This window comes from Anopheles arabiensis, chromosome 3 (assembly GCF_016920715.1).
Source record: "Anopheles arabiensis isolate DONGOLA chromosome 3, AaraD3, whole genome shotgun sequence".
Lineage (NCBI taxonomy): Eukaryota > Metazoa > Arthropoda > Insecta > Diptera > Culicidae > Anopheles > Anopheles arabiensis.
In genome coordinates, this window is record NC_053518.1 from 90,837,893 (window position 1) to 90,855,136 (window position 17,244).

At 44.5% G+C, this 17,244-nt stretch overlaps 1 protein-coding gene across 13 annotated transcripts in view; it reads right to left on the reverse strand.

Moving 5' to 3' along the window:
• Nucleotides 1–17,244, reverse strand: part of LOC120903553 (heterogeneous nuclear ribonucleoprotein L) — a 184,035-nt gene that overhangs the window by 37,101 nt on the left and 129,690 nt on the right. For 6 of the 13 annotated variants that reach the window (XM_040313045.1, XM_040313047.1, XM_040313046.1 and 3 more), the window contains 3 exons: nucleotides 16,837–16,894; nucleotides 8,651–8,740; nucleotides 4,933–5,001 (listed from right to left, as the gene is read on the reverse strand). In XM_040313045.1, coding sequence (XP_040168979.1) covers nucleotides 4,933–5,001; nucleotides 8,651–8,740; nucleotides 16,837–16,894 — 217 coding nt within the window. The remainder of the gene's footprint in view (nucleotides 1–4,932; nucleotides 5,002–8,650; nucleotides 8,741–16,836; nucleotides 16,895–17,244) is intronic. The other 7 variants (XM_040313057.1, XM_040313056.1, XM_040313054.1 and 4 more) reach the window with 5 other exon arrangements.

Consider the following 17,244-nt stretch of genomic DNA (forward strand, 5'->3'; position numbering starts at 1 on the left):
ATACACATCTCTCCGCTACATTCGCTCTCTTAATGCTCACTTCTTCACGGTCGTTTCCCGGGGTCGGATCGAAATAATTGAATCTCACAGTGACAGTGCACTGTCGTCTGGCTGTACATAGTAAGCCGGCAAAACACGCCTGGCTCGCCTTGCTGTGCTTATAAAGCCCGAGATATGTTGAATTATTTTGTGTCGCTTCTCATCCAACAGCAGCAGCAACGGCAGCATCAGCGGCAGGGAGAGTTTCCGGAAATACAGTTTTCCCAGCGCTGCTGCATCGTGCAGGAAACTGTCGGCTGTCGAATGCAACAACGGTGGACAGGCGGCGAAAAAGCGTAACCCCAAACGTAACGATTCTCCGCTTAGCTTCTCTACCTGTATATCGTCCTGTGCGGGATTTAAGGATCTCTGTCCCACGACGCTACCTTGTGCTTGGGATTGGCCCCAACACTCGCTCGATTGCATAACACAACGTCTTCTCCTGCTCTCGCTCTCTCCCTTTCTATCAACAATGTAATGTGTCTGGGCATCACCGGAAGTTAAATTCGTTCTAGAGAAGAAAGGCAGCGGGCGCGTGCGGGCCTCTGCCGGTAAACAACAGCGCGGTAAGAAGGTTTTCCTGGTTGGCTGCTGCTGTCTTCCCTTATTGGGCAACTCTTTGGAAAGGGGAAGAATTTTAAACACGCTTTCCGGAGAAGTGTGGCCCCGAGAATGGTACAATCCAATTGGAATGTGGATGTGGAATGCTTGGAAGGCGAAGCATGAGAAGGGAACGAGATGATGGGCAGATTTAATTTAGTATCAAATGCATGAGGAGATTCGTCCACCCCCCTAGGTACTTGTTCGGTGGGATTTGCATGATATAGAGACATACACATACAGCCCCACTGAGTTGAGTTGAGTGTGTGTGATTGTTCAAGTTGTTTGATTAAAATATCGCACACCGAACGGAGGTTTATGTGGCTCGAGAAGGGGGGGTTTGAATGTACCTGCTCCAGCGACGTCGAGTTACATGTTAATGATTTATGTATGCGCTGGCAGACCGGAGGAGCGAAATTTAGGATATTTAATAAAATCGATTACGTGACACAGGCTGCAACCGACCGTGCGCTGGAGTGCAATACAGGGTTTCCCACGATTTATTGGTAGGTTCTCATCAATTTTTGGTGGGTTCCCATATGTTTTTTGACGCGTTCCCACGATTTTTTGGCCGTTTCCCAGAATTTGTTGGTCCAATTGTATTGATATCCAATCGGAAAATACCAATAAATTATGAGAACGAACCAAAAATCAAAGGGATAAGACCAAAAAATCGTGGGAAACCCTGTAAACCTGGCTTGTATGGGGCAGTTTTGTTTAAAAACATACTTTTGAAATCATTGAAATCAATCGACAATAACGACCAGATTGCCCTTTTTACCTCACATTCTCCCGCAGTGAATCCATCATAAATCGAGTGGAAATCCTCACAATCAACAACAACAATCAAATTACACTCGATGTGCGATTTTCTTAACGTCATTTTAATGCTGCACGCGAGCCATAAATAAATAATACCAATCCACCCAATAGGAAATTTAATCTTCTCATTTCACATTGGAAAAATCAACACGAATAACGCAAACATGGGTTGAATTATTAAAAAAAATCCCATATCTACCCGGTGAGCCTACAATCGCGGCATGGCTCATAATCCACACCAGCCAGCCCTCTTGCTCTCTGCTTTTCATCCGCTCCGTTGTGATATGAAGCGCATAAATCCTCCATATCATCGATATCGGGCTCGTTTTGTGTATGTGTGTGTCTGTGTCTGATGCCTCGCTCTGTGTGCTCCGGTCGGTTTTTGTGCCAATATTTATCACACCCATTTCGGGCTTGTGTTTCTCGCACTTGCTCTACCGGCAAACCTCTCCTGCACGGTGATGACGAAGACGACGACGGTGGTGGTAGTGATGGTTATGGATTTGTTTCGATACGGATCATCGGCCACCGTACCACCCACCGAAGTGGCAAACCCATCGAAAAGCCAATAAGGAGGATGGTGGCGTATTATTTATTATGAGTGGTGTTTTTTCGTCCTTATTTTGCCCGCCCTCCCCGTGTTGCAAAAAGCCCGCTGCCATGAAGAGCGGAAACAATAAGGAAGCGAAATGAGGAACGGCCCAAAATATGCTTGCTGCCTCGGTGTAGGTTTGAGCGATAATCTTTCATCATCGGCCGGCCGATTGGAGGCGGTGTGTGTCTTGGAAATCAATAACAGAGGCAGCATCTTCTAAGGATGGCACATACCACGCATTTGATTTGGTGCCTCCACGGTTTCCTATTGCGCTTTATGATTTGAGCTCAAGAAGCAAAAACCATGATGGCGAAAGAACCATGATGAGAAGAAAAAAGGCGCTTATTTTTCTACGGTGATTGAGGGAAGTGTGCACGAATCAGCAGGGATGGGACGGACGAGCATTTTTCCAATATATTTCGATCATTCAATTTAGCTTCTAACCGATCTGCTCTTCCCTCCTCAAGCTCCTGATTCTCGCGAGCAACGTCTGCTTGGTAAAAACTGTTTCTCATCCACGCAGAGCAAGAATGTTTCATTTGTGCGCTCCAAAAATAGATTCAACCCTGCGCGACCACTAATCGGATTTACCGTTTTGTCCTTTTAGAGGCGTTTATTATTATTATTCGTGAAGCCAGAAAAAAGGCTATCAACGCTATGCCCTATTCCCTTTGGAGAGAGAGAGAGAGTAGAGCTCCTGGTGATAAGTTGCAGATTTAATTCCCCACTCAAGCAGCTCGGCTACGAAAAGACGCGACGAGATGGCCGACAAAAGTGTTCGCTAATGAGCCAGAGAGCAAATGAACCAGGCAGGATTTTATAATGGCCGACAGCAAAGTTCCTTCTCCTGATTGCTTGAAACGTTTCGAATGTAGCCACCATACCATTAAGGAAAGTGCAAATAATATCACGTCCTCGGGATACGCCGAATGAGGGAGAAGGAGGATGATGCTCAAAACGTGGATGAGTGCGCGAAGAAGTTGATTGATAGATCGGATCCCGGTGGTTCGGTCAATAAAATATTATTTTGCCTTCTGTCTTTTTTCTCTCAAAACTCTTGTGATGGAAGTGACCAGTTTCGTCAGTTTTATGGGGCGCCACGGACACGTGTGTGAGCGTGCCTGGGATGGATGGGATGGATAAAGTTTTTTCCCCCTAGATGGGAAAACTTTCCGCGAGGCAGCATACATTCTGTGACGACCGTCCAACTTTTCCATCAATCCCTCGATATCGACGAGAGGGTGGATTGATCGGGAAATGAATGTGTGAAACAGAAGAGAAGGGGAGGGGTTTGGGCAATTTTGAGATTGGTTGGCGATAATGATCCAATAGTTATTTTTCTTTTTAAAAAATATGACAAAAAAAACTGTTGCGATCGGAAAATATTAGCGACAGTTTTCATCATTTTAAACAGTTTAAATTACATTTTTGTACAAATCCAAATTGTTGAAAAATTAATAAAATGAAATCAACCTTTTTGAACACTGGTTTCGCTGATATGTCATGCTTAAACTTCAACAGAACCACACCAATAAAAACCACCACACATATTTCTCGAACTTGATTTAAGTGACCGAAAGCATGAGCCAACAGATTTATCTATCACTGCCCCCCCCCCCCCCCTTTCTGAAGCGGAAGATTGCTTCAGCTACCGGATTGAACACTTGTACCCGCGTTCTCCATTTGCCAACCAACCAACTGACCGAACGCTTTCCAACCGAAAAACAAACCGCAACGGACAGGTTCGGTTCGATGAAACGCTTATCACTCCCCTCCCACACGTTCTCTTTCGCAGCGGGAAGAGGAAAATGTCCGCACTGGCGAAAAGTCCGAAGCTGTAAGCGAAACGATCATGCAAGCATATGGCTTATCGGTGTCCCTTGTGGGATGGAGCCTTGGTCAAGCGGTTGAGCGAGCCTTACCAACGGTTTGGAAATCATTCTTCAAAGATTAATCGAACGTAAAAATAATTGCCACAACCGAGAAGTAATCCCTTTCGCCCTACAGCTCTCTCATGGGGAGGAGCCTTTGCCGTGATTTGCTTCTCTCCCTCCGAAGAAAAGAAGAAGAACACATATCGAACGGCTCTTCGACTGTTGGCGTTTTAAGCCCTTTTGGAAAATTGAAACTATCTCCAGCTGCACCGGATCAAGAACCGTTCCGAAGAGAAGAGAGGCGTAGCAATGGAATCGAGTAGTAGTAGAGTTTTAACTTTTACAACTTTTCCAGTCCGTTGCATTCGAAGATCCCGCTCGAGAGAACGTCAGTTACGCTATTCGCTTCCTGTTTTCGAAAGAGCGAGATAACAAGAGAGGAAACGAAGGGAAAAGTAAGTGTAAGTTGAACTTTTCGGTTTTACTTTTCCGCCGAGATTGCAGGCGCACACGGTTTCCATTTACGGATCGGTGATTAATTTTTCATGAAAAGGAAAACAAGCGACTTTTGACCATACCGTTTAGAAGCGGGAAAGTGAAGAGGGGAAGAGCTCAAGAAGCGAGCGCTCTCCAGAGATGGAAATGTTAAGATCGGGCGCGTGTACAATAGCGCACGACAGTGTGTAATAAAACTTTTGCACCGTCAGGCACAAAGCACGCCCGCCCCTTCAAAAAAAGGTGAGTTCGGGGAAAAGTTTTAATACACCGGAAGCATAAGCTTGTCGGGTTGGAAGAGTTGGCCGAACAACGTTTAGCAAATTTTGCCCCATCGCCAATTGGGAACCGGTGGAAAAGCAGGATGGATTGCGAGGATGGATTGGATGATATGCTTTCAAGAATCTAGTGCATGATGCTGGGAGGGCAAAAGAGGATAAAGGGGTGGATAAGATGAGATTCAAAAAAAATGAAGCTAACTGGGGGAAAGAGAAGGGTGTTACTTACTTGAGCGGGTTCCTTGAGTAGGTTGAGAGTACTCGTTGTAGGGTGTATGTGATGGTGAAAGGTACTTACCTGAAAGCAAAAGCAAAAGAAGAAGAAAGGAAAACATAACGGTCAATCAAAGGCGCGCAAGAAAAGAAGGAGGAAATCGAGAGCGGCGACAAAACATTGAGAGAGAGGCGTGCGTGCGAAGCAAAAGAAAACAAACACACACACACATAGAGAGACGATACGATTTAATGCGAGCAGAGACAATGAAAAACAATAGAAGGCATTTCTTAGGAGAAAAACAAACATCAAAACCGAAAATACAGCGAAAACATTACATTTAACTCGGCTGTCTGTTATTGTAGATTGTTATTGTTTGTGTGAGGGATATTCAAATGGGATTCATACTAGAAAATGGAGGAATGTGTAGACTGTTTAATGTTGAGTAAGAAACAAAAAAGAAAATTAAAATTTAATAATTACAGTAAAGCAAATGATGTGTGGTTGGGAAGTTGAAAGAAAGGCAATAGTCTGGGGCAAAGTTTGGGAAAGAAAGAATGAAAACTGAAAGTGTTAAAACAGTCTAACAAGCTTCTATTCAACACAAAGAATAAGCTTTAACGACTCGCTCTTGCACCGTGCATAACATTACTACCATCTTCTTGCTTTTTCGCATCAACCATGCACAACACCGCTTTGTGATTTATTTTGCCACCAAAAAAAAAAAACGGATGCAAATTGCTCCTTCAAACCATCTGCTTGATTAAGCTGCGCCACTCTCTTTCATCTGTCGACTTCTGACTTCGGTGGTTTGGCCCTGTATGCAACGGGAAATCGTTAAGCATCATGCTGCAGTCGACGACTCTGCCTGCCGCACAATCAGACGAATTGCTGCTGCTGCTGCTACTGCAAGATGTGGTTGATTTCTGCCGCCGCCGCAAGGTTTGTCTCACACATGAAGACCAAGTGAAAGCCAATAAGCAGCACCACCAGTAGGAGCAGCTGCTGCTTTGTGTTCGTTTGATCGTGTGCGTCTTTACGCTCGGCAAGGCACGCGGAATAGCAACGAGCGTCTTTGAAATCAGCAGCAAATCGGCACCGTATGGACGGAGTTACGGAAAGAAAGTCAAAGGAAGTGCACATGAAAGAGCTCATTTTCATATCAATTGTGCGCTTTTCTGAAGTTCACCAAACAGTTTCAATTTAAATAACATTACTGGAGGCATTCAATTTTATGAAAATTCGAGAAAGTTTGACAGCTGAGTGTGGCCTGTAAATCCTGTTATTAAGCTGTTTTTTTTAAATAAAATTCTACCGAATGAAACTGGATAGCATTATCGCCTTTTTTTGTTACTAATTTCACCTGAATAATTTAGTTACCTACCCGGAAGTGGAATTATTTATTAATAACCACTTCCGGTGCTATTTTTTTCTTCATTTTGCAACCACCATCGATCGTATTGTAAAGCCAATTTTATATTTAGAAGGTTTAAAATCCCTTACACCGGAAGCAAAATGGTTGAATAATCGATTTCAAAATGCCAGTTTTCCTTCCCCGATCCACACACACACACACACACACGCATGTACCGGAACAAAACCGGAACAGCTCTGCTATAGGCAGCGAATATTTGGGATTATAATTTAAATTGGCATAATACACATTGTTTGCGTTGCGTGCTTGTATCACGCACCGCTGCACCCAGTGCCCTCCTCTCCCGCTCCCTTTATCACGCTGCAAATTAATGCCCGGAAGCGAACAAGCCCAATGGTGTTAATTAGATTGTCAAAATGGCCGCCAGTTACCCAGTTCGGGCCAGCTGCACCCGGCAACCCGGCGAACAACCCAAAAGCATCGCAGCACGTTGGCCGCAAAACAATAAACCACAACCAGAGAATGGGTCGGCGTTTGATTGACAAATGGTGGACGAGCCGGTAGGCTGTGCTGGGGTCCGACAATCGGGTCAGTCAGTCAACTGTCACAAAACCACTTGCACACGCACACACACACACATACACAGAAGAAAAGGGGAAAATGTACCGTGCGTGTGCGTGTGTGACAGGGGTTTTAGCGTCACTTTTCCGGGCACAGTAGCTTTATAATTCAATCATTTCCATCATCATCATCAACAACGGGGCGGTTCGTCGTCTGTCGCGTCGTGTGCGTACCTCGTCCGACGGCAAATCTTCCCGAAACGCATGCAATGCATCATTGTAGAGCATGACCGTGCCCGTGCAGCGCTGTGTGTGTGTAGGTGCTCTTGATTGACAGTTCTTGTCACGTTGACCATCAGCATCTGCAAAATGGCCTTTCTATTCAGCCAAAAGGGAGTAAAGTGGACAAAAACGAGGAAAGGAGCTTAGAAGGCAAATCTCATAGAGTGTTCTTTTCGTTTTGTAAAAAATGGGTTGGCTTTTGACGTTCTTTTGAAAATGACGTTATTGAAAACGGTATTTGCTTTTTTATAATTGATTTATCTTCTACCAATGTTTCATTAGCTTTATATCAAAACACCCCAAAAGTCACCCCCTGAAAGGAAAGGGATTTCAAAACACCACTATAGACTTTCGATCTCAATATCTCCCCAACAACGACAATAAATCTATCTATCGTGCAGATAAAACCCGCCCACGCCTGCTAGCTGGATCACGACACCACTCTGGACCCACTAAGGCACGCTGTCTCCATTTCGCTCCAAAAACAGGTTGCACAACCTTCCACAAATCACTCGGCGACTGGGCGACAGTAGTTAGCACCTTGGCAGCAGCAAGAGAGCAAACTGTAAACCAGTTCAGTGCGATGGGCGCGTTGGAGATTGAGGTTTAGAAATGTGTTTTGCGCTGACACAGCGCGCCCACGAGTCACGCAAGAACTAAACTGAGCAACAACAAGATCTCCATCTAAGGGTTGTTGTACCCGCTCCTCTCCTTTACTTTTACTTTCGGAGGGGCCTAAACTAGACGCAAACTATCGCGGGTGATCAACTTGTTTGAAACAAGTTTTGGAACAAACCAGCGAGAGAAAGGAATGTGCTCGGTGGTCGTGTTTTCAATTTGCCATAAAGTTAATGGACTGACAACAGTGTTCTTACCAGACCAGGGCTTGGGGTGTTGCAGGATTAACTCAATCAATCTTCCACTAAAGTGCTCTTACAGCCGGTAAGCTTCAAGAAACAATGGTTTTATGCAAACAAGACAAAAGTGCTGTTTGATTCATGCCCAAGATAAGCAAGCAAAATTTGGTTAAAACAGTGCAGCATACAATGCAAAAAAAGCGCAACAAGAAGACGTAGAAAAAAGATGAAGAACAGGAGATGGATGGGCAGGTTAAGAGAACATGGGAGGAAAAGATGTGATACGAAATGAGCGGTAGAATGGTACACGATCGACCTAAGTGGATGTTTTCAAAGATGTTAGATTTACTGTTCTATTGTCAGGTTTAATAGACGCGGCAACCAAAAACCACCTGGAGTCACACCCACAACCAAATGAAACAACAACAAAAAGAAGAAACACACACACACACTAAACCCACACCAACACAAGCCGTACTACGCAAAGCGAACACAAAATTAAACCAAACCAAAGCACTAAAGAGTAAGCTAGTAACTAGAGGAAACAGAAAACTAATACTAATAACAGAGAGAAAGAGACAGAGAGAGAGAGATAAGAAGAGCTAACAAGGAAAGAAACAGGGGAAGGGAGAAGAAACAAACAGCAAAACTCTACTCACTGTACGGCTGCGGTCGTCCACCGAAGAGCGTTGGATCCTGGAGCAGGGGCGAGCGTCCATTACCGACCTCCTTAACCGTGGTGGCAGCTACTTTTGGTCGAGCGTGTATGAATCGTATGCGTGTGTGTGTGTATGTGGGTGTGTTTGTGTAAGTATGTGTGTGTATGTACGTATATTGAATAAACGTTAGGCCGTACGAGAGCCAGGTGAGTAGATTGCGTAGATTTTGGCGGAATACAAATGACAGTAGTGACAGTTTACGATGATTGCGTTTCGATGGAAAGTATGTTCGTGTGCATGTGTGTGTTTGTGGTTTTGGGGTGTGTATTTGCGTGTTTTTGGTTGGAGAATGTCATGTGTGAGTGTGTGTGGGTGTTTAAGTTCGAGAGTGAGTGCAATTTTCGTATGTGTTGCGAAATTTCCATCGCAGCATCGTCCAAGCCAAAATGGGGCGGCAGCAGTGGTAATGATGGGAAACAACATCCCATTTTACAAGAGGTATAGCAATGTAGGTGCAAGTGTGTGTGTGTTTTTTTTTTTTAATCCCGATGGGAAGAGTTTTGTTTCGTTTTGAAGGAGACATTGAGGGGTATTGTAGTTTCAAACGTTGTAAAGTTGTTCGTCGATGGTGGTGGTGGTATGAGTTTTGTAGAATCGCAGCAACAGCCACAAACGACAAGTGCGTTCGTAGACACACACAAATACAGAGTTTGGTGGGAGTTTTTTTTTTTCATATATTGAGGGGCAGGCGAGGTTGTGAATTGGTTTATTTTTATATATTTCATTTGATTTGATTTGATTTTTTTTTGCAGAACATACACAACGGAAACGGTAATGAAAAAAGAAAGAAAAGCAGAAGAAAAAAATCCCAATTAGAAACGGCTTGAAGGCACTTCTGGAAAGGATGGACTGGAGAGATGATGAGCGGGAGTATACAGAGAGAGAGATAGAGAGAGGGAGCGAGAGAGACAGCTGTTTGAGTAGTTTGAGTAGTTTTGAGCGGTGATTGTGAGAAAGAAAACAATAAAATCGTTAAAAACAAAATAGAAACAGACAGAGAGACAGACAGACAGATAGACGGAAAGACAGAAAGACAAACAGACAGATAAGGTGTTGTGAAAGAAAGGGCAAAGAGAACGAAGGTAAGAGCACCCTCAGCGGCCCGCAAACAAGTGTGCGGTTTTGGAAAATTATAAATGCAACTGCGTCGTTTCTTCGTAGTGTATTAAGAGTTTTCTGAAAGGCTAATTACGGAAGTACGGAAGAGATAAATAAAACAGCAGAAACATAGAAACAGAGAAAAGCTTCGAAAAGAAGAAGAAATGTATGACAGATTGCGAAAACTACTAATTGCTAGACAAGAAAAAAATAGGTAAAAACTACGCTATAAATTGAAAGGTTGCAAGTATTGCGCACACACACACACAAAACAAGTCTAGAACATTACGTTAGTCTAACACACGAATAAAGAAATGATAAACAATACACTTAATAATAGGTAAATTATTTGGCACATGATTAAGTTTACATGTTGAATGAACGAAAGAGTTAAAAACATGAAAAAGACCGCAAAAATAACAGTACATTTAGACTAGGAGAGAAAAACAAAACGAAAGGAGCTCCAGGTGATGAAACAAGCATCCGTCGTTATCCGTTGTTTTATTATCAGAATAGTCTGTTGAAGGTTTTGTACACCACCTTGAAGGGCTGCACAGTGGAAGGCAAGACTTGTGAAGAGGTAATAAAATTGCGTTCACTTATATATTCATTCTTTTCCATTTTATTGGTTTTGTATACTTAAACACATCGACTCTCGACTTTAAGCTCTCTTTGAGGTAAAGTTTACAGTGAAACCGTTGTAAATTGAACCCAGCATCATAACGCTCACTTGATGTCAACAAATTACACTCGCTTGTTCGTTGTCCAACCAAACACAAACGAACAACCTATCAGTAATCCCATCAACAACGGAACACAAGCAAACCTTTCCTTCTTTTATTTAATTCCCTCTCGACCTATTTCAACAACTGCCGGCGCGGTGCAGCTGGAGCTACAATTCCCACCAGCGCAGCAGAAACCCCTTATCTTCCACCCCATGCAGCGTCGCAGCACACCATAAAAAAGGTCTCAGGTAATCAGATTTACACTTAATTTTAGCGCCAGCTCTTCGATACGGAGAGAGAGAGAGAGAGAGAGAGAGAGAGAGAGAGAGAGAGAGTGAGAGTGCTGCATCGGCTCGCTATCATCACTCGGCGAGGGAAACATCATTTAAACTTGTGTTCGATCGTTACTGCCCTCTGGGTTGGGGGCCAAAGGGCACACCACACACAACGACAGCGACCGTCGGCATCGGTGCTGATAATGTGCGAAATTAAATCAATATATATACAGTGCGAACCCCTCAACAATGAAATTTTCCACCATAAGCAAATCGTACTGCAGCATTTCCCGCAACAACTACAGTGGAAACAAGAGCGGTGGGCAGCGTGACTCATAAACTGTCCCATTACAACAACCGTCTGCGATTGTTACGAGCTGTTTTCATTTGATTTAGGGTGACACTTTATAGTGTGTCCAAGCACACGGGCACATCGAGAGGCTGAGTGTCGATTACGGTCATAAATTTATCATATCTTTCCCTTCTGTCGTTGGTGTTGCCCCTTCAACGCGTCATACGAGGATAGCAAAAATGGAGAAAAATGGAACTTAGTAATGTGCGTCATAGGAAACTTTTCTCTATTATCAAGAAAGAAGGACTGAAAGTAAACCCATTTCCGATAGAGAGCTGGAGTAATGTTTGCAGTAGCCAAAGGTCAATCTTGTGCTCGAGCACGAGGCGAAGCGGCAAAGTCAGAAATGAAAGGTAAACACACACCCGCACATCTTAGAAAACGACCAGGCGCTTCCATCGCCCTTTGATCGATGAGCTTTTTTGATACTTTGAGTAGGAAAAAAAACATAGCAAAAAGTTGAGAGAGAAAAACACATCATTTCTAATCGAAACTTTCGTTTTTCGTCGACAAAAGCTGCCGACGATCAAGTCTGGAAACGAATACGAATCGCACTGGAAATCAAACGACGTGCGCCAAGCGATTGAACCACTCTGACCGAGTGCAGTGAACCATCCGATACTTGCAAACAGCTTCTTACAACTGCACTCGGCAGCAGCTGAGAGGTGCAACAGCTAGTGCAAAGTTTTCACACGGCATAAGGACACTTTGGTCTTGGGGAATTAGTTACCGGCGTCGCCAGATTTGTGCTTTGGCAACTTACTTTTTTCCTTGCCAAGCAGAAAAAATCAAGATTCCCCTCCCTTCGAACCACTTACAGAGCGCCGAAGCGTTGGAAAACATCGAGCTACGCTATTGGGTTGCACCAGCCAGCTACTACCTACTGGTTGAACATTACTTCCTAACTTCCCACTGCAAACGGATGTAACTTTTAGTGAGTTTGTTGGAATAGAAAAGTTAGCGCTACATCGGGAGGGCACAAATTCGCGTAAACTACGCTCTTTGGTTCTCCAAAAACTTTCTGCAATTTTCTACTTCAACCGGAAGAAAGCAAGCGAAATCCGGGGAAGGGTGTGCCATTTTAACTTGCTCGGTACGCGTCACTCGGTAACGAATTGCCTTCAACCCGTTATCAGGCAGCGTTACGACATCTCAGCGTACCTGTTGCCGAGGACGGCGTAGAAGACTTTCCTCCGAGGCCGGCCCGAATCCTATTTTAAGTTGCAACGACACAACACAACGCATTGCGTACAAGAGTACCGAGTGCTCCGAACGTCACCACATTCACTCACACTCGTGGCGGTGGTGGTGGTGGTGGCAGCGGTTCAACCCCTTTTTAACCCCAATTTTCACCACGCGTGGAATGCTCGTTCTGAATAGTTCACATTCCCACCCCGTGCCGCGGCGGGTCAAGAGAAAAGCGGTGCGGGGTGGCGCAAACGAACACGAACGGGTTTTTGCGCACCATGTTCACACTGTTACGCTTTTGTTTCACTGATAGGTGTTCTGGCGGGTGGGTTTTGTTGATGCATTGTTTTGGGTAGAGTAAACCCGCCGCCGCCGCCGCCGATTGGGAAACAAAAGAGGACACAGTGGCTCGAATTTCGCGTTTGCAACCTGATCTTCGCATGAGTTGCAATTGCAACACAAAACCCGTGAATCGGTTGTGGTGGTGGTTGCATTTAACCGTTCGACTGCTGAGGAGAGGTTAATGACCGATTAATTTTAGGGTTGTAAAGCGTCGGCGAGAGAGCTGGCAAATTACGGTCAATGGATTTGGGCCGATCGGGCGACTGGGTGGGGGAAGGGACTTTATTTTTGTATTTTTTGGTGTGTCTTGTTGTAACTAAAACGATCTGTGAATACAAACATCTACTTTAACGCAATAGGCGCTCTTGATAAGATGATCATATCAATGTGTTAGTAGATCGCTCCAACGCTCATGAGTACTCTCCGAGCGATGGATTAGGGTTTCTCAATTGGCAATTTAACACGATTGGCATGGAAAATGAGTTCCGTTTCAGATGATGATCCTTCCAATGTGAAAACATAATTCCAAAACTTTATCTTCATAACCACAATAAAGTTATCCGTTCCCCTAACATAGCAACTCAATATAGAACCTACACACACATGTAGTGGCGAATCTCCGCCATTCAAAATTTAATCAAATTCGAACCGATCCCGTCACGTTTGCGCTGCGCTCTAATTGAATTCCAAGCTGGGTCGAAATTCGTGCCTGCTGAACGATTGACGATGGTCGCCCGCGTCACGGCGCTCGTGTGTGTGTGTGTGTGTTGCTGATCAGAAGAAGTGCTCTCACGTCAGCGAAAAACAGTCCACCAAACATAACTTAGGGTTGAGGCTGCCTCTGTCTGTGTGCTCCAAGAGAACGACATCGATGTGATAAGGCAAGCCTTCCACAACAACAACAACAACAGCCCCTGGAAAATGACACACAAGACGTGCCCATTGCCCGTGTTTTGTACCATGTGTTTTCCCCATTTCGGGAAGGACCTGTGAGATTAATCATCATTGACAACTCGGGCCCCGAACGACGACATCCATCCGCGAAGCGTAATGAGTTGTACAATGAAGATGGTGGTGGTGGCGTCAGTGCGAAAGACAAGGGACCGCACAAAACCGGAACCATAAAAGCAAATTTCCCAGCGGACACTAACCAACGGGGGTTGTGTCTAAGCGCGATTTTGTGACATGCTCTACGTTACGTCAATGTCGAGTGAACCATGTCGGAGGGGCTCTCCTTCCGGCATTATCGGTTTTTGAGGTTATGCTTCTCCAGGTCCGGTAGGCGGTCTTGCGCACATGGCTCAAGGACGACGGCAACCTCCCTCCTCCTCTCGAGGGATTCCATTTTGCCCCCCGTTTCAGCATAAATGTGTCAAAGCGCCGTAGCGAAGAGTGGAATTTTCTTTTGCGCCGCGAGATGAAGTTGCACATTGTTTGACAGAGCGAAGGACCCTCTCCTCTCTGTCTCTCGGTGGCAAAGGGATGTCCCCATCCCCGAAAATATCACCCAACATCAATCTCCTTTACGATGACTTCGTCATTCAAGCTGTCATCTCGCCGGTCTGGCGATCAAAGGTTCATCTGCAGTTCGCTTTCGGTTCTCGGGGCTGCTGCTGCTGTTGACTGCTGACAGCTGACTGGTGAAGGTTTTGCTTAGATGTGTGGAGATGGCCGTTTAAAATTAGACGATATTGTTTCAAACACACACAGCCGCGCGCTCACAGTACCGGAAAATGGGATATTTGGGGTGGGTGAATACAATTTACGACGGGCAAGTGCATCAATTGCGTTTGCGAAAAACAATGTACACAAAGTGGTAGTGTAGGCACGGTAAACTGGTTGCGCTGTCTGCGCCATCTGGTGGCAAACTGTGGCAAGCATTCATCCAGTGCCAGCCTGACAGCTGTCACATCATAGTGCACACCCCATAAAGACGACATAAATTGGAGCGTAATTGAAAACAAAACGATCGTTCGAAACACACACAACAACAAAAATTGTACAAATTGCAGTGTATGAGTTGGCGGGAGCACTAAAACTGCATTTCTGCCTCCCCCCCTGGTTCATCAATCAGGACCAGGTTTGAAACCAATTCTTCTTGTCACGGGTCTTTGGCGACGAGGGGAGAGCGCAACGTGACGAAACGCTTCCTGCATTTCAGTTCGCTCCAATCGACACGCGACGGCAATTAATTTAACCAAATGCACATGAACCCGTTGCATCCTTCTAGTTTTTGATACCGCTTCGCCCACCCCACCCCCCTTTTCTCACGCTCTCTGGGTGAAATTATTCAGTGAAATATTTGTTTGTTATTCCTGGTGATTATTCGCCTTGCCCCCCCGCGCGTTTTCTGTGACCGCACGGTACCGCGCTCATTACGTAAACATGGCGCGCGCTAGAGCGGGCTCTGCCATCGCGCTTCGGCATTTGGTAACATTTATTTTTAAGCAGCAACAGCACACACACACACACACGCGGTCGTTTTCCCTACGGAGGACTCACCTCGACCTCACCCCACTACCCCCTGAGTATATGTGCATGTCGGAGAAAAACAATCCAGCTCGATTGCGCACACGATGCACACGATATTAATTGCTCAATCAAGATCGAATTTCGCTTTTGCCATGTTTTGTGGTGGCAACGGTGGAGAGGCGGCGGTGGCTGGTTTGGTTTGCTGGATGTGCATCAATTTCTAGCGGCCGTTGAATCGCCGTTAATTGAACGCGAGGGCAGCGAGGCTACGCACACGACGCGGACGACCATCTGCGCACACAAACACACACTGGACGGGACAAGACAAAACAGCCGCGTGACGTTCGCATCGGCGGAGCAAATTAAATCAATAAAGCACTTGTCGGTGAAGCATTTTAATTGAAACATGAAACACGCTGTCAGTTCGGGTATTCTTCTCTCGGTTGTAGTCGGAAGTTTTGCATCAACGCACTCTTAAAGCGGGTGCCACGAGTCCGTCTCCCGGCAGATTGACGAAGATAGATTTATTGTTGGTTTAAAATAGGCAATAAGTTCAATCGGCAACTGGTGTATCTAATTATTTTCATGGAAAATACCATCGGTTATTGTGCGTAACATCTTAATTGCTAAAGCTTAACTATGGTGTGAGCGTAATACTGCTGAGCTCGCGTGGCACACACGGACACCTGTAAACAAACATGGGCTGCAGATGGTAGGAGACAAAAAGGAAAGCTAACATCAAGCATGCTTTAACAATTCTGTCATACAAATCTTCTCTCCGAAGCACGGAGAGTATACCGTTTTGCTATCCTTTTTTTAAATATACTTTTTCCCTTCGTAGGCACTAGCGCTAGGCAATAAAACTAAACACACACTCCTCTACTACCAAGAAATGTGTTTGAAACGAAATTGAACACAACGCCCTTCTCGATAGCAGTAAGATGCGAAACGTGATAGCATACATATGTAAAACACGAACAGAATGAAACGTGCAAAATGTAAAGATGCAAAGAATAACAAAAAAACAACATATAAGTGTCAAAGTGTAGATGAAACAGGGGCAACAAAACTCGTGAAATGTAACAGAAACAAAAAATATCCAATATGACCAGAAAATCAACAAGAAACGAAGTAACACAACAAAAAGGCATGATTGAGCGGCAACGAACTCGACGATCGTTACGAATGCAAAGTGAGCACGAATTGGTGAGAGCAGTGGGCGGGCAGTTGTGGTAGTGGTGATGGTGAGACGGGAGAAAAAACAGATAGATAGTAAGGGAAGGGGGGAAGGTTGGATGTTTGAGGTGGGAGGTTGTTTGAAAAAAGAAACAAGTTTGACCGAAAGAAAAAACTTCTTCTACAAACTGCAGTAGAAATCACAACACTATGAGCAGAAAAAAGGTGAGACGAGAGAGCAAAAAGGAAATAGTAGTGGGGTAGTGAGGTAGTAGTGGTAGTAGTAGTTTTAGTAGTAATAACAATATTTGTTTAATTTGAGCTTGGAACTTCATTTCGGTTTTGTTTTTAGAACTTTTTTAGAAGAAGATGTAAGGGGGGGAAAAAAACGTGGGTGAGTGGGTGGGTGGGCGCGGGTGAGGAGGAATTAAATGTGAGAATATTCAAAAAGGGAAAAGAAAGAAACTTGAACAAAGTAAAGGAAGAAATCATCCTTACCCAGCGTGTAGTCCCAACTGGAGTCACTGTCGTTTTTGTAAACATTGAGTTTTTCTGGCTGTTGATGTTGATGTAGTTGTTGGAGTTGTTGTAGTTGTTGTATTATTTTTGCATTGGCAGTTTTTTTTTTCATTTTTTTTTTGTTGTTGTTGCAAAAGTTGCGAGTTTTTAGGTTGATGAAATTGTTGTTGTTGATGTTTTTTGTTGTTGGAAGGTTGGAAGATTTTAAAAAGGCGATAGATAAATTTGTTTTGATGTTGTTGAGATCATGTTGTAGTTGTTGTTGATGATGTTGTTGTTGTAGTTGTTGCCGTTACCCGTGCAGGTAGCAGATATTTTGGTTGTTTTATTTTATATATATATAGCAGGTGTGAGTTGATGCCCGAAATGATTTCCCGTGAAGAGGAC